We start from the raw sequence: 22,681 nt of genomic DNA on the forward strand, positions 1-22,681 counted from the left end.
TTGTATTTGCTTAATTCAGTAAGTCAGTCTCTATCCTTTATTACTTAGTGATTATTTTTGTAAATTATTACTTAGTAATTTATTACCTGATTCAGAAGAGCTCTCTGATTTATAACAGAAGTTGTCCTTGCTAGTATCTTCAAGAGTTCTCTAATTGATCTATTACCTTTGCATCTGTAAAGAGCACCAGTGCCAACCCGTTCTGATAGCCATGTCCGCAGACACTGTTCTCAAATGGGTCAATGATTCAAGTAATCACCTGCACTCCAGGTCTGCTGTGGATTTACTGCTTTATAAAGAACACAGACTGATTGGCTATTTTAATTAATTCCTGTTAATAATACATAGAGGAATAATATTGGCTACAATTATACACTATGTAGTTAATTTATGTAAGGAACATTACCTTGTTTACATTGGTGTTTACAAAAAGTGATGACAAATGATGAAACAGAAGAGAATTATTTTGTGTGTGTTCATAGTGTGTCTTCATTTCAATTTGGAAAACACTAGGTCTGAACTATCCATGTATTAGCAATGAGATGATAGAAACTACTTAACAAGTTGTATGTCTCTATTGATACACTGTGCTGTTATATTATGTGGTTAACCGATGGAAATTTTTCCACAGTGATTTTGAATCACAATCCCGATGTGCTAGGTCAACTAGTCATGCTCCCTTTCACAATTCTATTAGGATTGAGATTGCTTTCCCTAAACCCCCAGTGGGAGAGGAGTCAGCAACCACAGAGTGCCAGGTACACAGTAAACATTGGAACCCCATGCTTGTGATTGCATTGTGCATAACTTTTTTTTTATCCCTTGTAGTCTTACAGCCTGAAAATGTAAAGGTTGTAGTAAAGAGAGAAGTCATACATATCTTTTCTTATCACCTATATCTCATCTCATATTGAAGTAAATATGGACCCACAATTATCTATGACATTCTAGGATTAAAGAACCATAGCTGAGTCCTGTTCCGAATGCATTATTTTCTAGCCCTTATACACTTTGAGTCTTAAGATGAATCAGGATTCTGTGACAAATGAGTCAAGAGGCAAAAGACTGGTTATTCTGTTTCTTTCTCATTTTAAAGAAAAAAAATCATCATCCATGTAGGTTAATGGAATTATTCAATGATTTATACATTCCAAAAATGACATAGTTCCTCATTTCAGTCCTTAACAAAAAGTAGCTTTTTGTCACTTTTTCCTGAACAAGGTCCTAAAAGGATTAAACCCTCCCACCAGCAAGTGATGTCTAAATGAGCTTAAATGTGCAGACAGTCCTCCATGCTCAGTGGATGCAACCACCTCCCAAGAAAACCTGCATCATCTACAGGAGAAGTGTTCAGTCAGCCTGCAGGGGGTGCTGCCCTCACACACAAAATCTATTGATAGCTCATCAAATCATCTTCATTGCATAATGTTAACTGTAAAGCTATTTCTCTTTTTGAACTGGTCTTTTTTTGTTAGCCTGACATTGGATATGTCAAGGTTGTAAGAAATAACAGTCTGCAAGGCTCTGTTTCCAATGGTACCCATGATTACAAAATGTTTTCCCCAACACAATCATAAAATGTTGAACTGAAAGGAATTCTCATTCTCATGCTATATGGAGTATAAATGTAAAGTCAAGGCGGCCAAACTATCCATTTCCAAATAAGAATGTATACCTACACTCATTAAAAATCACCTGGAAATGTGTATTATTAGCAAATCAGTAAGAAATTCTCACTAGTATAAAATTCCTGCTTTATATAAAAGCCATACTGGCCATTCAAGTATTTTGAGGTTTTATTTTCCCTTATAGTTTTATATTTATACTAAAATAATAAATTTAGAGTTGAAATTATATTAAAAGAAAATTAAGTCACTTCTATCTCCAGGGTATTTTTCTGAGTGTGTCTGGAAGAACCAAGCATCTGTCTGCACACTCAACACCCACAACCCTCTCCACTTGAAGGAAACAGCTCACCCTCACTGGTTTTCAGAGAATAATTAACCTTCCAATGGAGAAGCAACACCAGATTTCCTTTCATTTCTGCCAGTTTGCAAGTTAAAGGTCAAAGGGCAAAGACATAGAATAGGACTGTTCAAGAGAAATTTTCACAAAAGACAATGTTTAAGTTGTTAATGACAATCAACAGATCAACAATCAAGGTCAAGGCAAGCTGTTCATTGTTTCAAAAGCTAATCCCCCAGGAAGCTGGCTTTTCTGAAAAGCCAGTGTCTGAGTCATAGGGTGTGTCCCTTCTGACCATCCCTAATGAGTTCACAGCCCAGTGGCTTGAAAGCTTTTCCTCATGAGAAGCAGCTTCCTGAAAATCAATAAAGAGGTCTGTCAGTTGCTGACTTTTCACTAGGAAAAAACTATTGATACGAACCTGCTCCACAGGTCGCACAAAAATGACGGCACTGATGTTAGGACAAATGACACTCCACAGTGAGATGCTTTGGTGGTGTCTTGGCTCTGTCAGTAACCAAACAGATGGCTGGACGCCAGAAGCCACACAAACCCTTTGAGAACTATGGCTGCCATGCAGGACAGTCACTTGAATTCGCTTTACAGTGGCCATATGCACTGCATGTCTCAAGGCAAACTGAACTCCCATGCAATGGATTTTAAAACAGAAACTCAGTATGTCTAACCAAAGTAAAAAAAGACTTAGGCTATTATCATTGGTTATTCAAATAAAATTTCACTCTTACAAGATACTTAATAAAATACCTTTTTATTTGCCAGGAAGTGTTTTAGCAAGTCATATCGCCTGTGTCATGATGCATTTCTGTAGGACCAGAGGTCATTTAAACATTGCACAGGGTTGTAGGATACCTGTTTTAAAAACCTGACATTCCTGACCCTGAGACTACTGTCACCATTGCCCAATTGTTCAAAATTCACCAGATAGCCAAACTGACAACACATTGACTCTGAAAGCTGATTTGATAGTTCTCAAAGGGTTCCACCACTGGATTATAATGTCACATTGCCTTGTAAGCAATTGTCACTTCACACCATGTTAGGAACATGCTGCTTCTCACTCTCATAGAATGAATATTCCCAACAGACCCAGGGGAGGCCTAGGGCAATGGCCTAAAACAGCTTGGGGAGGTCCCACAATGACAACACGAGGTGGCAGGAAGGACACACTTCTGGAAACATTTTCAAACAATTCAAAGTCCTGTTTGAGTAGAGCTCTAAGTACAAATGGGCTGGGACAGTAAGGACATGGCTGAGAATAGCTGTAGAAAACAAAAAAAAAATGGAATGTTATTAAGGCTGTTACTATATTGCAGAGAATTTGGCCCCTGTTGGCTGGAATGGCTCCCCAGTCTTGACCTGCTGCCTCAACACTGGCAAGCACAGCAGACTTCCTGGAGAGGTCAGAGCACGCTCTTTGGAGACTAAGCTGTTCTAGGTCTTCCACTTTCCTGAAAGTTCAACTATGAGTTGTTTTGTTTAACCTTTTAAAATTTTCTTGGCTGTAAAGCAAAAATGTGCGGGTTCTTCCTTTTGCTTTTCTCCCTACCCTACAACCCCAGAAATGGGCTCAGACTTCAGAAGTACAATCCTATTTGAAACAATTAGGAAGAATCTTTTTCTTGGTTTCCTCTTCTGATGTTACTCCTGAAAATGTCCTGGGCATCAAGCATACAGAGGAAAGGCCTAGAATGGAAAGACAAAGAAAGACAAAGGACTGAGGGACGGTAGGGACTTGCATCATGGAAGCGTCCCCACAACTGAATTTCCACTCATGCGCAGGACCAGCAACCCTCTGGTTTGAAAGGTCAGCCCCAAACCAGGCTGCCACCAGTCTGCTCTGAACTAGGAACCAGCATAACAGCTCTTGTCTCACATCTCAAGTGATCACCAACTCCTGGAAAAGCAGTTGGAAGCCCCATGTCACACCCACTCCTGCATGGAGCGTTTACAGTACAGTATGTGCCGAGGAGTCCCTTTTCTCTTGAACTGGAGCACGGTGTAGACCAGTACCAGCAGGCAGAGGGCCAGGATGCATGGGATGACAATGGCGATGGCTTTCACAGTGCTGGCCGTGTGGTCCAGTTTGATGATAATGTCGACATCATCAGTAGGGCTGTGTCCTTCTTTGTGTCTGTCTGTTGGTCCATCACAGCCCATAAAGTCCTTCAGGATGGATCTGGGATATCCAGGTTCTACTTTGAGTATCTGGTTGTTGAATTTCCAATACTCCTTCCCTTTGTAGAAATATGTAAACCCTGAGGGTGGAGATGGGGGAAACAACACACACAGGAACCACTTTTGTGAAAGTTGATGTGTACAGACATTTAATTAAATTGACTACATAGACCCTGGCTGGTATAGCTCAGTGGATTGAGCATGGGCCTGCAAACCAAAGGGTGGCCAGTTTGATTCCCAGTCAAGGCACATTCCTGGGTTGTGGGCCAGGTCCCCAGTACAGAGTGCATGAGAGGCAACCACAAATTGATAGTTTTTTCCCTGTCTTTCTCCTTCCCTTACCATCTCTCTAAAAAAAAATAAAAAATAAAATCTTTAAAAAAATTGACTACATAGAAGACGTATGTTAAGACTCCTTAATTTGTTCAGGAAGAAAACACGATATTGAGCTGAACTGTGTGCTGAGATGGATCTGGCCACTGAGCCCCAGGGACTGTGTCCTCTGATGCCTGGGGAAGCCCAGCCAGAGAGAGGTGCCCTCTGCCAAGGGTGTTGAGAGACCAAGTAGAGTGTATCTAACCTGTCTACCCTGGAGCAAGACTCTCTCCATTGCTGGCTCACAGGACTGAAGGTACGTAACACATACCAGCGTGATAATATCCACCTGCATTGAAGATGTTGCCACACCTTATAAACTAAAGTGCTGTTGGCCTCAATGCTGTGTGACCAAAGGCACACAGGAGGGGGCTTCTCCAGGAGACTCCTCATGGGGAGTAGCAGCAGAAGTAGCTGTGATTCTTCTAAACAATAGGTTTCCATTTGTCATTTGGACCAGAAATCATAACAAATCATAAGTCACACAACTAGAGGTGTTTTCCTTTGTCTGCTTGAAACTTTAATAAGTAAACAAACATTTCTAGTATTTGCTACACTAATCTCATTTTTGGCTTTAGGTTACACACATTGTATCTCTTCCTTTGGCCTTGTTATATAACTTTATTATTCAGTTAGCCTATGTTAAATCTATGTCACCTAACTATATTTTACAGAACTTCTAAAGCTATTATTAACCCTTTTAAAGTAAAGAATTAGTAGTATATAAATAGATCCACAATGTTATCTTTCATACTTCCAACTAATACATGTTTCATGGGGGAGGAGGTGGTATGTGGGAGGCTCAAAGATCTGGCAATACATGTGATTTATGTTCCAAACCATTAGAGGTACGAATAATAGACTTTGCAAGTTTATGATAATTAAACTACAAGTATGTGTGTTTTTCTTAGGGCTAGTCTCTAAATTTTTGTTTTTGTTGGGCACATATCCAGTTTTTTATTTCTGTTCATAACTCCTTCACATCAATTTTTTTTGTGACTGCACCTGTTGGATTTCATTCTTGAGTCAAAATAATATTCATGAGACCAAAATAAATGTTTTAATGTCATAATTACTTTAAAGCTATATTTTTGGGAGTATCTATTTTCAATAGTATGTCTTCTTTAGTGTTAATAATCATTAATGAGGGTTTTCTTTGTCTCATGTTATTGAACACTTACTCTGGAAGAAGCCCTGTGTTAAAAACTTAGTAAATGACATTTTATAATGTCATAGCCACTCTGTCAAGTAGAGTTAGTTACCTATACTTTCCAGGCAAAGACACTGTGGCCCACAGATGAAATAAAATGCCCAAGACCTGGTGAAATGTTGGTGTAGCTCTAGAGTCTGAACATAAATGATTTGTCTAACAGTGGGTCCTTTAGAGATCTCCTGTCTTTGATCAAATACTCCTTGGTTAAACAGCACAGGCTGTGATAGATACTACTCCTAAAACAAACAAACAAACAAACAAACCATAAAACTGACATCTCTTACAGAATTTCAGCTAGGACAGAGCATCACTCCAGGTCACTTTGTTTTAGAAGTCACTTTATTTAATGTCATGTAGTCTGCCATTAGTTTTTGTAGCAAAGGGCAGTTTTGCAATCAGAGCAACTTGTCAAGTGAAAACAGGTACATGTAGATTCAAATTTTCCTGCAGGGGGCTACTGTTTGATCATTCTAATGAATCCAGTGCAATTACTCAATAAACTTGGATGAAGCAATGTGGAAGACCTGCCAAATGACAGTCTGTTAGGCGGTCATCATTCAATAATGGCATTGATCTAGAATTCAACAGACCTTTCAAATAGGTGAATGTACTTCTTACAACCTAGAAGCTAACAGCTGAAAGTGTCCTCATCTTTAAGTTTTAGTCCAAGCTGATTAGTATGAAATTACTGGGTATCATACTAAAGTTCAGAAGTTTCTACTTTGATGTTTATCAGGTCTGCAAGTCAATTTTATATAACACACTCCAATTACTGAAGTAGAATTTAGTTTAGTGAATACATGTGTTAGCAATAAGAAGTCTAATCACTATGAATTAGAGAAAAAATGTAGTACTTGAAAAGGAGCAGACTAAAATCTTTGTAATAGAAATCTGTCATACCTTAATCCCACAAAGTTCATCTCATTGATTAACTTAGGATTTTTTCCATTTAAGAAATGTCAGTGGGTTGAGAAAATATTGATGTACTCATTTTTTCTTGTTTAAGAGTAGATTTGATGTAATAATCTTGTAGATGTTATGTTTACTAAGAGTAGCTACTTCAGAATAATTTTTACTTCAGTGATCATATTTTGAGAAACTCACAGGCTAGAAGTGGGGTTATAACTGGCAATATAAAATGCAATGGTGTTATAAGTAAAATATTGTATTAATATTAAAATTGCATTTTTTAAGGAGAGACTATAGAATACCTAGGAGGTGGGGCTTGACAGCAATTAATGTAGAAACAATTTGAAGGAGGGTGAATACAAATTCTTTACCACAATTTTAGTATAAGTTAAAAACTCACAGTGATATAAAGTATAGCATAGGGAATAGTTAATAATATTGTAATAACTTTGTATAGTGCAAGGTGGGTACTGGACTTATTGAGAGATCACTTCATAAGTTATATCAATGAGTGTCAACTGTAATTAAAAATTAAAATAAAACACATGCTGTTTCTTAAAACACTGTTGAATAGTGAATGTTAAGAAGAACTCATTCCACTCTATTCTGCATAAGTCAAATATTTCAATTTTTGAAGGTATTTTTGAGGACTGAGAATACAGAGGAAAATATGAAAGCTGTTAAGATGATTACAGGTGAAAATCAAGAGGCTGATAGCTCAAGAAGCTACATTCCTAGAAATCCTGTGCTTGTCTAGTGTGACAAAATGAAACACTGAGCCCAACACAAGGGACCACCAGTTACTTTAATGATACAATATAGAAAAAAATGTTTTAGCTTTGCCTCTTACTTGGAGACGATGTATTTGAGCACATTCTGTGAGGCTAGAATGTTCCAGTTTCCAACATTAGATATGTAATCTTAACCACTTTTATGTTGGGAACCGCCCTGCCTAGTATCAGAAGCTGTAACCTGCCTAGGCTAAGGCTAAGGGAACACCCTTGGAACCATAAGCCATCAAGGAGACAAAAGCTTATCTCCCTGGCAGGAGTGCTGCTTCTGCTGCTTCAATCATAACTGAACCCCAAAGCTTGGTCGGTTAGCCAAAGATGGGTAAGATTCCCCAAGGGGGGAGTGACCTAAGACAGGCATGATCACGTGGGAGGCCCCCAAAAGAAGGACTTTGGGGGCTACAGCAAAAGGGGGTGATGAATTCTCTCTCCTCGGCTTTGACAGAGCCTGAGTCCTTATTGTCTGGGAGAAAATCTCCTTATCTCTTGGTTGCCTTAGTTCCCTTGCTCCACCTAAGCCCGAAACAATGACAGGGTGGTACAGCTCTGTACTGAAAAGGCAGGTTCCCCGGGTGATCTGGCCTAAGAAAGAATATGTAAATTCCTGTGAAACCTTCTTTGTTTAGAATGCTCTCAGTTGAATGAGAAGGGTCCAAGGAGGAAGCTAGTTTATTCCTCAAAGTTTTACAGCTCTTTGACCCTGACTCAAAATAGGCCCTCAGACTTCCTTGTTATCTATTGTTTGATCCTTACTTCCTAGCAATGAGTAATGAGCTTTTACCTGAATTCTTATGCAAATGAAACCAATAAAAAGCCTCTCCGGAGGGGGAATGGCGCGGTCTCCCCACCAGGGAGGGTGGCCAAGTGGTGCCCTCTAGGAGAGAGGGTGACCAAGGTGCTCCCCACGTGAGGAGTGGCCCTGCTGTTCCTATTTCCCCACAGGACCTGGTTGTCTCTGTGTATGTTTTTCTCGAGTTTTGACGAGCCATCCTCAGCGTTCCGTGATCACTGCTGGCTGGGGACCCACGCATAACTTTTATTATCATAAAAAGTTACTTAAAACTTGCTGATATTGTGTTCCTCATTTATAGATAACAATAAATGAGGTGAAGAGATAGTTGTGTTGCATAATTAAATTAGATAATGAATTCAAAGAACACAACTCATATACAGCAGCTACTCAATAAGTGGCAGCTCTTGGCCATATTTCATTGGTCAAAGTGGCAGAATTAATATCAGTATGTCTTCCAAAGGCATATTTCACTTTAATACAAAAATATCCTTAAAAAATCTATAGCTGAATTTAAAGGACTTTTTTTTTTGGAAATTATCATGAGGAGAGAATTCCAAGGAAGAAACTCATACATTGGTGGAAGGGTGGGTAGACAAACCATTTTGGAACTGTATCATCTCTGATTTTATGACTAATAAAATATCACCTGTGTGTACTTAGTCTTACATGGAATTACTTTGGTTTTAAATATAAATACAAATGTGTTTACTTAGTAGTTTGAGATTGCTCCCTTTCATACAAACATAATAGAAACTGAAAAGTCTGAGTTTCAAGTAAGAAGCCACAGCCTGAGATTTGAGTAGAAACCAAAACACAAAACAAATAAACCCCAAACAAAACAAATAACAACAACAAAAACAAACAAAGGGAGCTTGCTGTGGGTAGATTCATTGACATTGCTGCTTACAGAACAAGGGTTTCAGACAATAAGGAGATCTCTACTTTAGGGAGTGAAATTTTACAGCAATGGCAAGGATATAATTAATTTCAACAACTAACATTTATTGAATGGTTACTGTGTGACTGTCTTTCAAGAGGTTATAATGGGCATGTATGTTAATGGTTGTAATCTGAGATTTTGAGTGAGAGGATCAGGTTCCAAAAGAAGACATTCAAGGAGGGTTTCCTGAAAGATGAAAAGCAAGCTCATGTTGAAATACCAAAGAGGGGGGTGGACCAATTAAGGTCCAGAAGACACAAATGTGATAAAATTTCATTTGTAGTTTTTTGGTAAGCACTGATTTTCCCAACATGCTTGGTAACTCTGTTAGTATTTTACAAAATTATTCGTTGCTATGTGGAAAGAAAACATTAAGTTTTGAATATAAGGACATTGTTTCTCTCCCTCTGAAATATACCTTAAGGTGGGAAGATAATTTTGTTCTTGCAAGAGATGTATATTTTTCTCTTATATTTATGTTATAGGCTTTTTATGCCATTGAGGACCCACATAATCATAATTTTCCTCTGGTTCCTATTATAAATCATTTGACAGGGTGGTTTTTTTTCCTTTTATTTCAGAATGATATCCCTTTCCTTTTTTGTTCTGGAACAGTGTTTAGATTTTATTTTGAATTATTGTTATTATGGTTTAGTCCTATTTAGTAATCCCTGCATGAGGAGAGAAGTGTTCAGCCTTGACATATGCCAACATCAGGGAGTGTGGACTATCTATTGCTTGGCTAACTACCACTTAGGATCTGGCTTAATCTCAAATCCTAAGAATGAGCACAGGGGACTTGGGCTACTCTGAACTGTTTCTCATTATTAAGCAGTTATGCCTGGCTGTTCTGAGCTGGTATCTTCCTTGTCTGCTGACAGTCTCAGCTGAAGACACACGTGAAAAATGTCACCCTCAACATTCCCCATTTCCAGGTGCTTCTGTGCCTCAGCTATAATTACAACTTCTCTGTGACCAGTTCCCATCCCATGATGCATTATTACCTTCACACAAATTTTAGAAGAAAAATAGGTGATGTTACTCCAAATGTATCCACATCTTCCATTTAAAAATCACTTTCATCTTTTTCTAAATAAATTGAAGTTAAAAAATATCTTGAGCAGAATATTAAATGTAAATTGAGTACATTTATATATGTGGTAATACAGTACAATGTAGCTCTAGTGTGGCACTTTCTAATGACTTAATACAGTGAAAAGCTAGAATGCAATACAGAAATATGTAGTAAATCATAAAGTGTATAATTCACATGTTGCGTACCGTTCTCCTTGTGCACAAATGCTCCCTGAGGAGAGTCAGGGATACCTTTCCAGACTGTAATGGGTTTGGGATAGCCAGGGTCCATGGTTTTCATTTCTTCACTATATCTCCAATACCTACAAAGGATAAAGGCAAGAACAACAACACATGCATAGGAAAGGAAATGATGTATACTGACAGCAGTTGCTAACATTCATCCTCCTTGCTGCATGCCACCTGTATATCTGGTAATGATTTTCAGAACTGATTTAAATCACTGTAAAGACAATGGAATCAAAACATTTATTCTGTTTTCTGTCCTGCATATGTGAAAACTAGGTATGTTATTGTGTATTTATTTAGTCTGTTATAATTAATTAAAAATACTAGATAAGTATATTTACAGTCTAAAAAGGTAGCATCAGTGTATTTGTAAGTCAGAGGTTTTCATTTTTTAACAATCTTACTTAGGCAGCTGAACATTTTTTCAAATAATCTGAAGCAGAATCTTGATTAATTTATTCATTTGACATTTATTTGAGTACCTGCTCTGTGCCTGGCATTATTATAGGTGCTAGAGATACAACCTTGAACTAAACAGACATGCCCCAGCTCTCTTCAGTCTTACCTTTTAGGGTATGTTGAAGGTTACAAGCAAAAAACCAACTAATCAAAAATACATACTATGCTAGCAGGTAGAAATATCTATTAAGAAAACAAAGCAGATCAAATTATCCCTCAATATGGCTTAAGAGAACAGAGAGGGGTCTGGAATAAGCTGATGTCTGAGCAGAGAGCAAGTGAGCAGCAGCAGATGTGGTTTTAGAGGAGGAGTACACTAGGTGGAGTCAGGAGTCATAGAAAGTTCTTGTGGTGGTGACAAGCTTGAGTGCCAAACATCCAGAGTGAGACCTTTGTGACGAGAGTTGAGGTAGCACAGGAGAGTGGAGATCAGTGTGCAAACTGCATATGTGATCAGATAGACCCTCACACTACAGCAAACCTGAGGCCCTACAGGGATATGTGAACCCACTGTCCACTGAGCAGAGGAGCGTCCGACTATGGCTTTGATTTTACTGCTGCTGTGAGTTAAGTGGATGGAAGGAGGTAACATAGAAACAAGGACACCAATTAGCATGTACACTGTGGATCTCTTGGTAATGTAAGGCATGGAGATGTCATTTTGAAGAAGTCCCAGGTCTAACAGTGGTTCAAATGAATATGTGAGAGATAGTAAATAACTCAGGAATTAGGGTCTGGCTGTCTGGAGGAAGAATCCAATATTCAGTGCAGCAGAGACAGGGGCTGTCTGGGGAGACTTAAGTGTTGTAAGTCTGGTCTTAGGTATGCTGAACTCAGGTTCTTGCTGACATCAGAGTGTAGTTGTGCATGAGGTAACCAGGTGTCTGAGTGTGTACTGTAAGCAGGTCTTGACTGGAGACCTCAGTGGATGGACATAAAAACAGATAAAGGTAAAGTTAGGATTCCCAGATGCCTAGTTCTTCACGGGACATCCAAGAGACAAACAACACCGTGACTCTGGATTACTGATTGGACATATGTTCTCAGAGTCAAAGAAATTCATCTCTGGAATGTTCTAGGGATTGACGGTTTAATAGCCTTTCTAAGGGCTGTCAGAATGGTCTAGGAATTATATGATTTAATCACAACACATCTGAGATGGAAACCACTGTCTCTATGAGAGAGGAGAGTTCTTGGAAGACAATGAATGATAGGTAAATTTATAACCAACTCTGTCTGATTTTAAAGTCTCTACTCTTTCCTCCACATAAAACAAATATGTTTTCCAAATTTATTTGACAAATATTTTTAAACATCTGTAACCATCTGCTAAAGCTAGGGTTTGACCAGCAGGTTTGGGGAATAACACACTTTATGCACAAACTTGGGATTAGGCATTTTGGTTGAAACCATGAAAAAACATTTTCTGGTTTTCTCTGAGTATTTTCCAATTCTGAGTCAGTGGAGGATCCTTCATCTACACAGCTGTGTGATCTTGTAAAGAGGGGTTTTCTCTAGATTTCTACAAACCTCACTCATATAACATTGAGGATATTAGCATTTTCTTCATCTTCAGTGCTCACATAAGAAGGATAAAAGGGAGTTTCAGGAAGGGTTCCAATACATCAGCCACAGGCCAACTTTGTCCTGAAGGAAACACAGGGTGACAGGTGTGTGTCACAGATTGTTATCACATGGATGGTAAGAACAGATCACAGATCAGAGAACTTCTGGAGAGGCATTGAGCTGAGACCATAGTGACTGGGCCCATTCTTCTGAAGAAGAGAAGTCAGCAGAGCATCATTCTTCCAGCACTGAAGTATGTTTGCATTCATACTGTGTTCATGGAAAATTCATGGAATGCCTGCTTCTAAATTATTATGAATAATCTCTCACAGAAAAAATCTGTTATGAACACAGAATGGTTAATAGGACTGGTATTCCACTCAAAATCTCCAGCTGTCTTTTCTCCAGGCAATATCTCAATGGGGTTTACAATAGTCATACAGGTTAACCAATTGATTTATGCAATCATAAAGAAAACCTCTCACAAAGAAACTATCAAATAACTTACTTCATGGACACTAAGAAACCCCTTTGTTTTTCTCTCAGTTTGTGCCTCTAAAAATTAGGATGCTTCACTGTGTTAAAATTTACTAGGCAAGGTGTTTCCATCCATGATAGATTAAGTAATGATTTTTCTTTACAATAAATGGCATATTCCGATGATATAAGCATAAATAGTCTTTATATTTAGCTAACATAAGTTTGGAATAATTTAAAATCCTAGGGACAATAGGATCACACCTATACGTGGTTTCTATGAAAGGTCACTATGTACTTAAGAACCAGGTTTGTTCTCCAAGAACAGATGATTACAATGTTCTTGTAATAACACTCATGCATTCTGCAGTGTTTATAGCTATAAAGTAAATTTATATTAAATTTATTTGATCTTATTTCTCTATGATCACTCTACAGTACCTGTGTATGATGCACCCAACAAAGACACTGTCATTCAGTGCCTTCACTGACAGAGCATTGGGTGTCACATTATTCAAATGTAATGATTTGGCCATAGTTCCTCTTTTTGAATGTTGCAGAGTTGAAGTTAACACTCTCTGATTCATGGTTAAGTATGGTTTTCTATAACATCACCATTCATTTTCCCTTGATGAGCAACTATTAATCCACCTGCCATTCTTTCTCACTGCTAAAATTCTTAATCTTCATGTGTGAGTATGATTTTCTTCTTCCCTGGTTCTATCAGGCATCCATCCATTTTACCCTCCGACAATTCTCTGAGCACCTAAATAAGATTCATGAAGATCACATTTCAAAGAAACAATAATGGAATGTGAATTTTATTATACACTCTTGTAGGACCATAATTCTGGTATGAATTTGTGAGAAGAAACACATTTATCCTCTCTGCTAGAAGATAAGGCAATACTATAATTTGGGACCATTTTACAATTTGAAAATCTCAGTGTAGGCTCAGACCCTCAGGTTATCTGCTGTGTGCCAGCTTTGATATATATATATATATATATTCAATATATTTGATTGTGATGAGAATCCTCTGACTATGTCCAGAGCTTCTAAAGGTGCTGATGCTTATTTACAAATATAAGTTTGTATTGTAATTTTCAACATATTTGAACATATTTCAATATGAACAAAAAAGTTCATTCCACTGATTTTTTTCTGTTTGAAAAGTAAGCTTACAGGTTCATTGAGAAGTATATTAACATGGTCAGATGGGATACTGTAAATAAACCATTTGGTGAGTTTAAAATGTAGTTATTGCAGTGGAATAAATTTTGGAATTTGTGTAGGGTTGTCAGCAAATGATATAGGCTACTGAAACAAACCTTACAGTTTTTCTTCTGATACATCAGTGATCTCTACCTTTAGAATGATGACTTTAAATTGCTGAATCTTTGAGAGAAGTATTGGAGATCAGTGCTTCAAAATATGTTTAGAAATAAGATTTATTCATTATTTTTTAGTCTTGATCATGAGTCACAACCATAAGAAACAAAAATTGTCCATGTAATAATACAGAACATTTTCTTAAATTCCTTCTGTGTGAAGAAAAACAGTGCAGACAATTCTGGAATGATCTGCTTTAATGGGGTGTTGCTGAATACTGAATTCCAAATGAACAAAAGTGGCTCCAAGGGTTATTTCATGAGACTCAGTAATGCTTCCTCCTTTTCTATTTTATTTCTTCGCTCAGAGTCTAGGCTACTTGCTTCTGTTAAGTTACCACAAACACAAGTCCACTCTGTTTTCCTTACCCAAATAATTATACAAAATCTCAGTCTTCAGGAATATTCTTAAAAGTGCAACAGGATTGAAATTATTCATTTATACTATGATAAATGACTTTAAAAATACATATTGGATAATGACTTCATAAACACACAACTTAAGCTGAAAGAAATAAATGTTCGATTACTAGTGACAATTAGAAAAATAATAAATAAACAAACCAAACTCATTTATATTTTGACTTCCTTTTTATGGTACTGACATTTTTATTGTTGTTCAAGTTATTTTGACTTCTTTCTTTGAAAATATACTACATTTCTCAAAGGTTAAGCCTAGAATGAAATACGGCAATAGAGTCTTGGATGTAGCTGTGAGAAGATGCTGAGAGATGATTTAGAAACACAGCATTTTAGAGCTAAATTCTATGCAGATCCAAGTGCATTCAAGTATCAAATTATAGCATAGGAAGAAAAGGGCAAGGAGGAACTTGAGGATGAAGTCCATGCTGTCTATAAAGCAAGGAAGCTAGAAATTTCCATCAGAATTTACAGAACTGTTTAAAGAACCATCATTTCATTTTCTTTATCTCTATAGTTAGATTTCATGAGGCCCCTGCTTGCAGTCTGGTTTATATGTCAAGTATCTCAAGCCTGTGCCTCCAACCCACCTTTCTACCATTTTTTTAAAAGATTGTATTTATTTATTTTTTAGACAGGGAAGGGGGAGAGAGAGAGAGAAAGAGAGAGAAAGAGAGAGACATCAATGTGTGGTTGCTGGGGGACATGGCCTGCAACCCAAGCATGTGCCCTGACTGGGAATCAAACCTACGATGCTTTGGTTCGCAGCCCGTGCTCAATCCCCTGAGCTACACCAGCCAGGGCTACCATTTTTTTTTTTTAAGCAGAAAGGAGCAAATTTATTTGCTCCGGAGAAAAGGAGCAAATAAATAAAGATAAATAAATTCATGTTATGCTTTTTCTCAAAAATATACATAGAAAATATGTAAAATGTTAAAATTAGTAAGTACTATAAATATACAATGTAGAAAAGAAAGACTCCCCTATTCCTTATACAAAAGTTGTGACCAATTGCTGTTTTTGTGTTTGAATTAGAGAGCTCATGTCTTTTCCATTAATGTTTAATCAAGGATGAGTTATTTATAAATATAAAAATGTGACTTTGGAGTTATATAATTAGACAAGTATGAAGTAATCTGTTTACAAAGTATCCATAATTCAATCTTATAAAAGATCACATATGGAAACTAACTGTAATCTTGCTTTAAATATTTTAAAACATATAAAAAAGCTATTTAAACAGAACTTAAAATTAAAGTAATATTTCTGTTCATTTTGTTGTATTTCCATGCAGCTTTTCAAGTAGGAAATAAAAGAATTAAACTACTGAGACGGAAGATGGCGGCTTTACTCTAGGCAGCGTTTTTCTCGGCTTCCGTGAAGAGGGGGGAAACTCGCAGATCCGTGGAGAAACAGAGCAAGTGGGCTAGGTTACCGAATCACTTTTGAAAGCAGGACATCAAAAATTATTGCACTCACTGGAAAACCAGACGGTAAGGAGACTGCTACATGACAAAAGGGGCCCAGGGATCAGCGCAGGGTCTAGGGGTGTGCAGGCCCCAGGCCCGCCCGGGTTTCCGGGGTCTGCCCCAGGGCTCCAGGGAGAGGGAAGTCGCTGCTCCCTCCCCCAAATATGGGGGGGGGTGAGCAGCTCCAGGGGAGAACGTTTTGCTAGGAGGAACAGATAGGCCAGATGGACTGGGAAAAAATCGCCCAGGGACTATGAACACCCGCCCAGAGACCTGGGAGAAGTGAGGGCCTCTACCCGACAGGACCAGGGGCAGCCTGGAAGAGTGCCCGCACCCCTAGCCCGGTGGAAGTGCAGATAGGTGGAGAGTACAGAGCCGGGCTGCACTCGGCTTGCGCCCTACAGGGAGGTCTGAATCACGAGCTGCGTTCCCGGGAGGGATGTGGCACTTGGTGCGTTCCTACAGTAGTGGCTCAGAAATTTACAGCCAGCGCAACCAGGGGAGCCAGGAAAGGCGCCAACACCTGGTCGGAGTGCGGTTTGGCGGGGAACATGGAGCTGGAAACGGCTTGGCTCGGGCACCATTGGGAAGACTGTCTCTCTCTTGCTTTGAACCCAGAAGGCGCTTAGGGTGATCCTAGACTCCGAATCTCAAAAATTTGGGGGAGGGGAGGCGCCCTTTTACTATCCCCAGGGAGGGCGCAGTGAATCCCAAAACGTCGCGGGTGCCTCCTGAGATCATAGAGCTGGACCCTGCAGGACCCCCGAGTCCAGAAGAACGTGGAAGTGAGATCCAGAGAGCCAGTGTGCTCAGCAGCGCCCAGGGTACCTGACAGGCTTGCTCAGATCTGGCAGGGAAGAGAGAGAAGCATTTCAAAGGTCCCTCAGCAGGCTGAAGCCAGCAAGATTAGAAAAACTGGTCTGGCCAGTTAGAAACCAACAAGAGGATTTTTTTAATTTTGTTTTGTTTTGTTTTGTTTTGTTTTGTTTTTGTAGCTGTTGTTGGTTGATTGATTTTATCTTGTGTTTTATGTGACATTTTATTTTTGAATCCTTATTATTTTTATCTCGCAATCCCTTATGTTTCTCTTCCATTCATTCTAATATTATTCTTTCCACTCCAAATTTATCTCTCCTGCACTACATCTTCTGCTTTTCTTTCCTTTTTTTTTAATCTTGCAAGTTACTGTAAATTTGTATTATCTTTTTCTCACTCTTCTGACATTTTTCATTTTAATAATATTTTGGTATTCTTTTTCTTTCTGTATAATCTTCTTTGCTTGGCTGGTTATACTGTCATTTGATAGGTTCCCCTGGTATCTCAGTCACAAGGTGTTGATGAGTTACTATTCCTCATCTGTGTTCCATTAATACACCTCTCAAGGTTCTATACTCTTTATTCTTGTTATCTAGACCTCATCAATTCTGCCACAAGACTGTCACTTTACTATTACTGCTAGTAAGACCTAGTCTATACAATTGTAAATGCTTCTCAATACCCCTACCTGATCTCAGCCCACTTTGTAATTTTATGAACTATACTATTGTGGGGGTTGTCTCTATTCTTTTACTCACTACTCCTATATACTAATCTTTAGTCCAGCCCTATCTTAGAATCTGACCTCCCACAGCCTCACAGCTTTCTAGATCCAACTAACAATCCTCTTGGCCCCAATAAGAGTCTTACCTTCTTTCCATCCTTTCTAAAACGTGGATAGAGGGGTGGAGGATCACGGTTAACACTATAAGAAGTCAAAGGATAACCCATCTCTTCTCTACTGGCTGCTAAAGTAAATATCATAGTATACTGTCTTGCCATTTTAAACCATTTTGCCTTACTCCTCCAACTGATCACAAAAAAGAGTAGGGGGAAGCTGTGAACACCAGGATACACGAAGGAGATTGCACCACTGAATCTCACAAATATTCTACCACAGAAGTACACACCATAATTACAGGGAATCAGAACAGATCAAATTAACAAACAAGAAGAAAAAAGAAGAAACCCACCAACAATGAGAAAACAAAGAAACAACCTCCAATTGAAGGGAAACGAGGAAGCCTAAGGAAAAATGCTAAATGAAATAGAGGCAACTCAACTATCAGATAGTGAGTTCAAAACAATGATTACCAGGAAGTTCAATGAACTCACAGTGAGCTTTCAGAAATTAGAGGGAAACTATATCAATCTCACTGCAAACTATATAAACATGAAAAAGGAAATAGAAACTCTCAACAAAGGCCAAGAGGAAATGAAGAATACAATTTCTGAACTGAAGAACACAGTAGAAGGAATGAAAAGCAGGATTGATGAAGCAGAAGATTGGATTAGTGAGCTGGAGGACAAAGTAGAAAACAGCATCCAGAAAGAGCAAGAAAAGGAAAATAGGCTCAGAAAGAATGAAGAGGGATTAAGAGAAATGCAAGACAATATGAAACGTAATAATATCCATATAATAGGGATACCAGAAGGAGAAGAAGAAGAGCAAGGGATCGAAAACCTAGTTGAACAAGTAATGAAAGAGAACTTCCCTAATTTGATAAGAGAAAAAGTCAAACAAATCCAGGAAAAACAGAGACTCCCAATCAAGAGGAACCCAAAGAGACCCACCCCAAGGCACATCATAATTAAAATAACAAAATTTCAAGACAAAGAGAGAATCTTAAAGGCAGCAAGGGAGAAAAACGAAGTAACATACAAGGGAACCCCAATAAGGCTAACAGCTGACTTCTTAATGGAAACACTTCAAGCCAGAAGAGAATGGCAAGAAATACTCTAGGTAATGAAAACCAGAGGTCTGCAACCAAGGCTACTATATCCAGCAAGGCTCTCGATCAAGATAGAAGGCCAAATAAGAAGCTTCCCAGACAAAAGAAGTCTAAAAGAATACACCTCGACCAAACCAGCTCTGCAAGATCGTCTAAAAGGACTGCTTTAAGGAAGTGAGGGAAAAGAGAGAGAGAGGAACACACTTACATAAAAGACAATGAATAAGTACCTATCAATAATAACCTTAAATGTAAATGGATTAAATGCTCCAATCAAAAGACATAGAATAGCTGATTGGATAAGAAAAAATGACCCACATATCTGCTGTCTACAAGAAACCCACCTCAAGATAAAAGACCTACACAGGCTGAAAGTGAAGGCCTGGAAACAAATCTTCCAAGCAAATGGACAGGAAAAAAAAAGCCTGGGTAGCAATACTCACATCAGACAAAATAGACTTCCAAAAAAGGTCCATAAAGAGAGACCCAGAAGGTCACCTCATAATACTCAAGGGAAGAATCCATCAAGAAGACATAAATATTGTAAATATAGATGCACCCAACATAGGAGCACCCAAATACATAAAGAAAATCGTACAGGACTTCAAGAAAGATATGGAGAGCAACACAATTATAGTGGGAGATTTTAACACCCCACTATCAAAAATGGACAGATCTTCTAAACAAAATATCAACAAAGATATTGTGGCATTGAACAATACCCTTGATGAAATGGACTTTACTGATATATACACAGCCCTCCATCCAAAAGAAGCTAAATATACATTCTTTTCAAATGTACATGGAACAATCTCAAAGACAGACCACATGATAGGACACAAAACAAGCCTCAAGAAATTCAAGAAACTTGAAATCATACCAAGCATTTTCTCAGACCACAAGGGACTGAAGCTAGAAACCAATCTGAAGGAAAAAAACCCAAAATACTCAAAATCATGGAGATTAAATAGCATGCTTTTAAACAATGAATGGGTCAAGAATGATATTAAGGAAGAAATCAAAAGGTTTCTGGAAACAAATGAAAATGAATTCACAACCCAAAACTTATGGGACAGAGCCAAGGCAGTCCTGAGAGGGAAGTTCATAGCGATACAGGCCCACCTAAAAAGGTTAGAAACATTCCAAACAAACAACCTAACCCTACGTCTACAAGAACTCGAGGAACAACAACAAATGCAGCCCAGAGCAAGCAGAAGGAAGGAAATAGCCAAGATCAGAGCAGAATTAAATGACATAGAGACTAAAAGCACAATTCTAAGGATCAATGAATCCAAGAGCTGGTTCTTTGAAACGATAAACAAAATAGACAAGCCTTTAAGCAGAATCATCAAGAGAAAAAGAGAGAAGACCCAAATAAACACAATCAGAAATGAAAGAGGAGAGATTACAACAGATACCACAGAAATACAAAGGATTGTAAGAAATTACTACAAAGAGCCGTATGCCAAGAAATTTGAAAACCTAGGTGAAATGGACAACTTTCTAGAAAAATATAATCTTCCAAAACTCAATTAAAAAGAAGCAGAAAGCCTGAACAGACCAATAACAACAAAAGAAATTGAAGCAGTAATCAAAAAACTCCCAACACACAAAAGCCTGGGACCAGATGGTTTCACAGGAGAATTCTACAAAGCATTTAAGGAAGAGCTAACCCCTATCCTTCACAGACTATTCCAAAAAATCGGAAAAGGTGGGGGTCTCTCAATCTCTTTTTATCAGGCCAACATCATCCTAATTCCAAAACCAAATAAAGACACAACAAAGAAAGAAAACTTCAGGCCAATATCACTGATGAACATTGACGCTAAAATCCTCAACAAAATACCGGCAAACTGCATCCAACAATACATTAAAAAGATAACACACTATGACCAAGTGGGATTCATTCCAGGGATGCAAGGATGGTTCAATATTCGCAAGTCAGTAAATGTAATACATCACATAAACAAAAGCAAAGACAAAAACTACATGATCATATGAATTGATGCAGAAAAAGCATTTGATAAGGTACAGCACCCATTTATGATAAAAACACTCGGCAAAGTGGGAATAGACAGAGCATTCCTCAACATAATAAAGGCCATATATGAGAGACGTACAGCCAACATCATACTCAATGGGCAAAAATTAAAATCTTTTCCACTAAGATCAGGAACAAGACAAGGCTGTCCACTTTCACCACTTCTATTCAATATAGTACTGAAAGTTTTAGCCACAGCAATCAGACAAGAAAAAGAAATAAAAGGCATTCAAATCAGAAAGGAGGAAACAAAATTGTCACTGTTTGCAGATGACATGAAAGTATACATAGAAAATCCTATAGACTCTACCAAAAAACTGCTTGACCTAATAAATAAAATTGGCAAAACAGTGGGATACAAAGTCAATATCCAGAAATCAAAGGCATTTCTGCACACCAACAATGAAATAGCAGAAGCAGAGATCAAGGAAAAAATCCCATTTGAAATAGCAAAAAGAAAAATAAAATATCTAGGAATAAACCTAACCAAAGAGGTAAAAGACCCGTATTCAGAAAACTACACAACACTGAAGAAAGAAATCAAGGAAGACACAAACAAATGGAAACATATACCGTGTTCATGGATTGGAAGAACTAATATTATCAAAATGTCCATACTACCCAAAGCAATTTACACATTCAATGCAATTCCTATTAAAGTACCAATGACATATTTCACAGACATAGAACAAACACTTCAAAACTTTATATGGAATTATAAATGACCCCAAATAGCTGCTGCAATTTTGAGAAAGAAGAGTAAAGTAGGAGGGATCACAATACCCAACACTAAACTATACTACAAGGCCACTGTAATCAAAACAGCCTGGTACTGGCATAAAAGAGGCACATAGATCAATGGAACAGAACAGAGAGCCCAGAAGTAAGCCCAAGTCTCTATGGTCAATTAATATTTGACAAAGGAGGCAGCAACATAAAATGGAATAAAAATAGCCTCTTCAACAAATGGTGTTGGGAGAACTGGACAACCATGTGCAAAAAAAATGAAACTTGAGCACCAACTTACACCATATACAAAAATAAATTCAAGGTGGATAAAAGACTTAAATATAAAATATGACACCATTAAAGTCCTAGAGGAGAACGCAGGTAGGAAAATCTCAGATATGTCACAAAGAAACTTTTTTACTGACGTGTCCCCTAGAGCAAGGGACATAAAGGAAAGAATAAACAAATGGGACCTCATCAAAATTAAAAGCTTCTGCACAGCTAAAGAAAACAGTATCAAAATTAAAAGAGAACCAAGTTTATGGGAAAACATATTTGCCAATGATACCTCAGACAAGGGTTTAATCTCCAAAATATATAAAGAACTTACAAGACTGCACTCTAAGAAGACAAGGAATCCAATTAAAAAGTGGGCAAAAGACTTGAACAGATACTTCTCCAAGGAGGACATACAGAAAATCCAAAGACACATGAAACGATGTTCAATATCGCTAGCTATCAGAGAGATGCAAATTAAAACCACAATGAGATAAAACTTCACACCAGACAGAATGGCCATCATAAACAAAGCAACAAACAACAAGTGTTGGAGAGGTTGTGGAGAAAAGGGGACCCT

The 22,681-nt window shown here is 38.1% G+C and overlaps 1 protein-coding gene across 2 annotated transcripts in view; it reads right to left on the minus strand.

The window, feature by feature from the left end:
- Positions 1-1,949: 1,949 nt before the first annotated feature.
- MMP16 (matrix metallopeptidase 16) overlaps positions 1,950-22,681 on the minus strand; it is a 263,481-nt gene continuing 242,749 nt past the window's right edge. Inside the window, exons 9-10 of one of the 2 annotated variants that reach the window (XM_045842403.1) lie at positions 10,464-10,579; positions 1,950-4,241 (exon numbers count right to left, since the gene is read on the minus strand). In XM_045842403.1, the coding sequence (XP_045698359.1) occupies positions 3,907-4,241; positions 10,464-10,579 (451 nt within the window). In that variant the 3' untranslated portion in view covers positions 1,950-3,906. Of the gene's footprint in view, positions 4,242-10,229; positions 10,272-10,463; positions 10,580-22,681 lie in introns of those variants that run through there. The other variant, XM_045842405.1, reaches the window with a different exon arrangement.

The sequence above is a fragment of the Phyllostomus hastatus genome, unplaced genomic scaffold (assembly GCF_019186645.2).
Source record: "Phyllostomus hastatus isolate PE091 unplaced genomic scaffold, TTU_PhHast_1.1 phas_contig_38, whole genome shotgun sequence".
Classification (NCBI taxonomy): domain Eukaryota; kingdom Metazoa; phylum Chordata; class Mammalia; order Chiroptera; family Phyllostomidae; genus Phyllostomus; species Phyllostomus hastatus.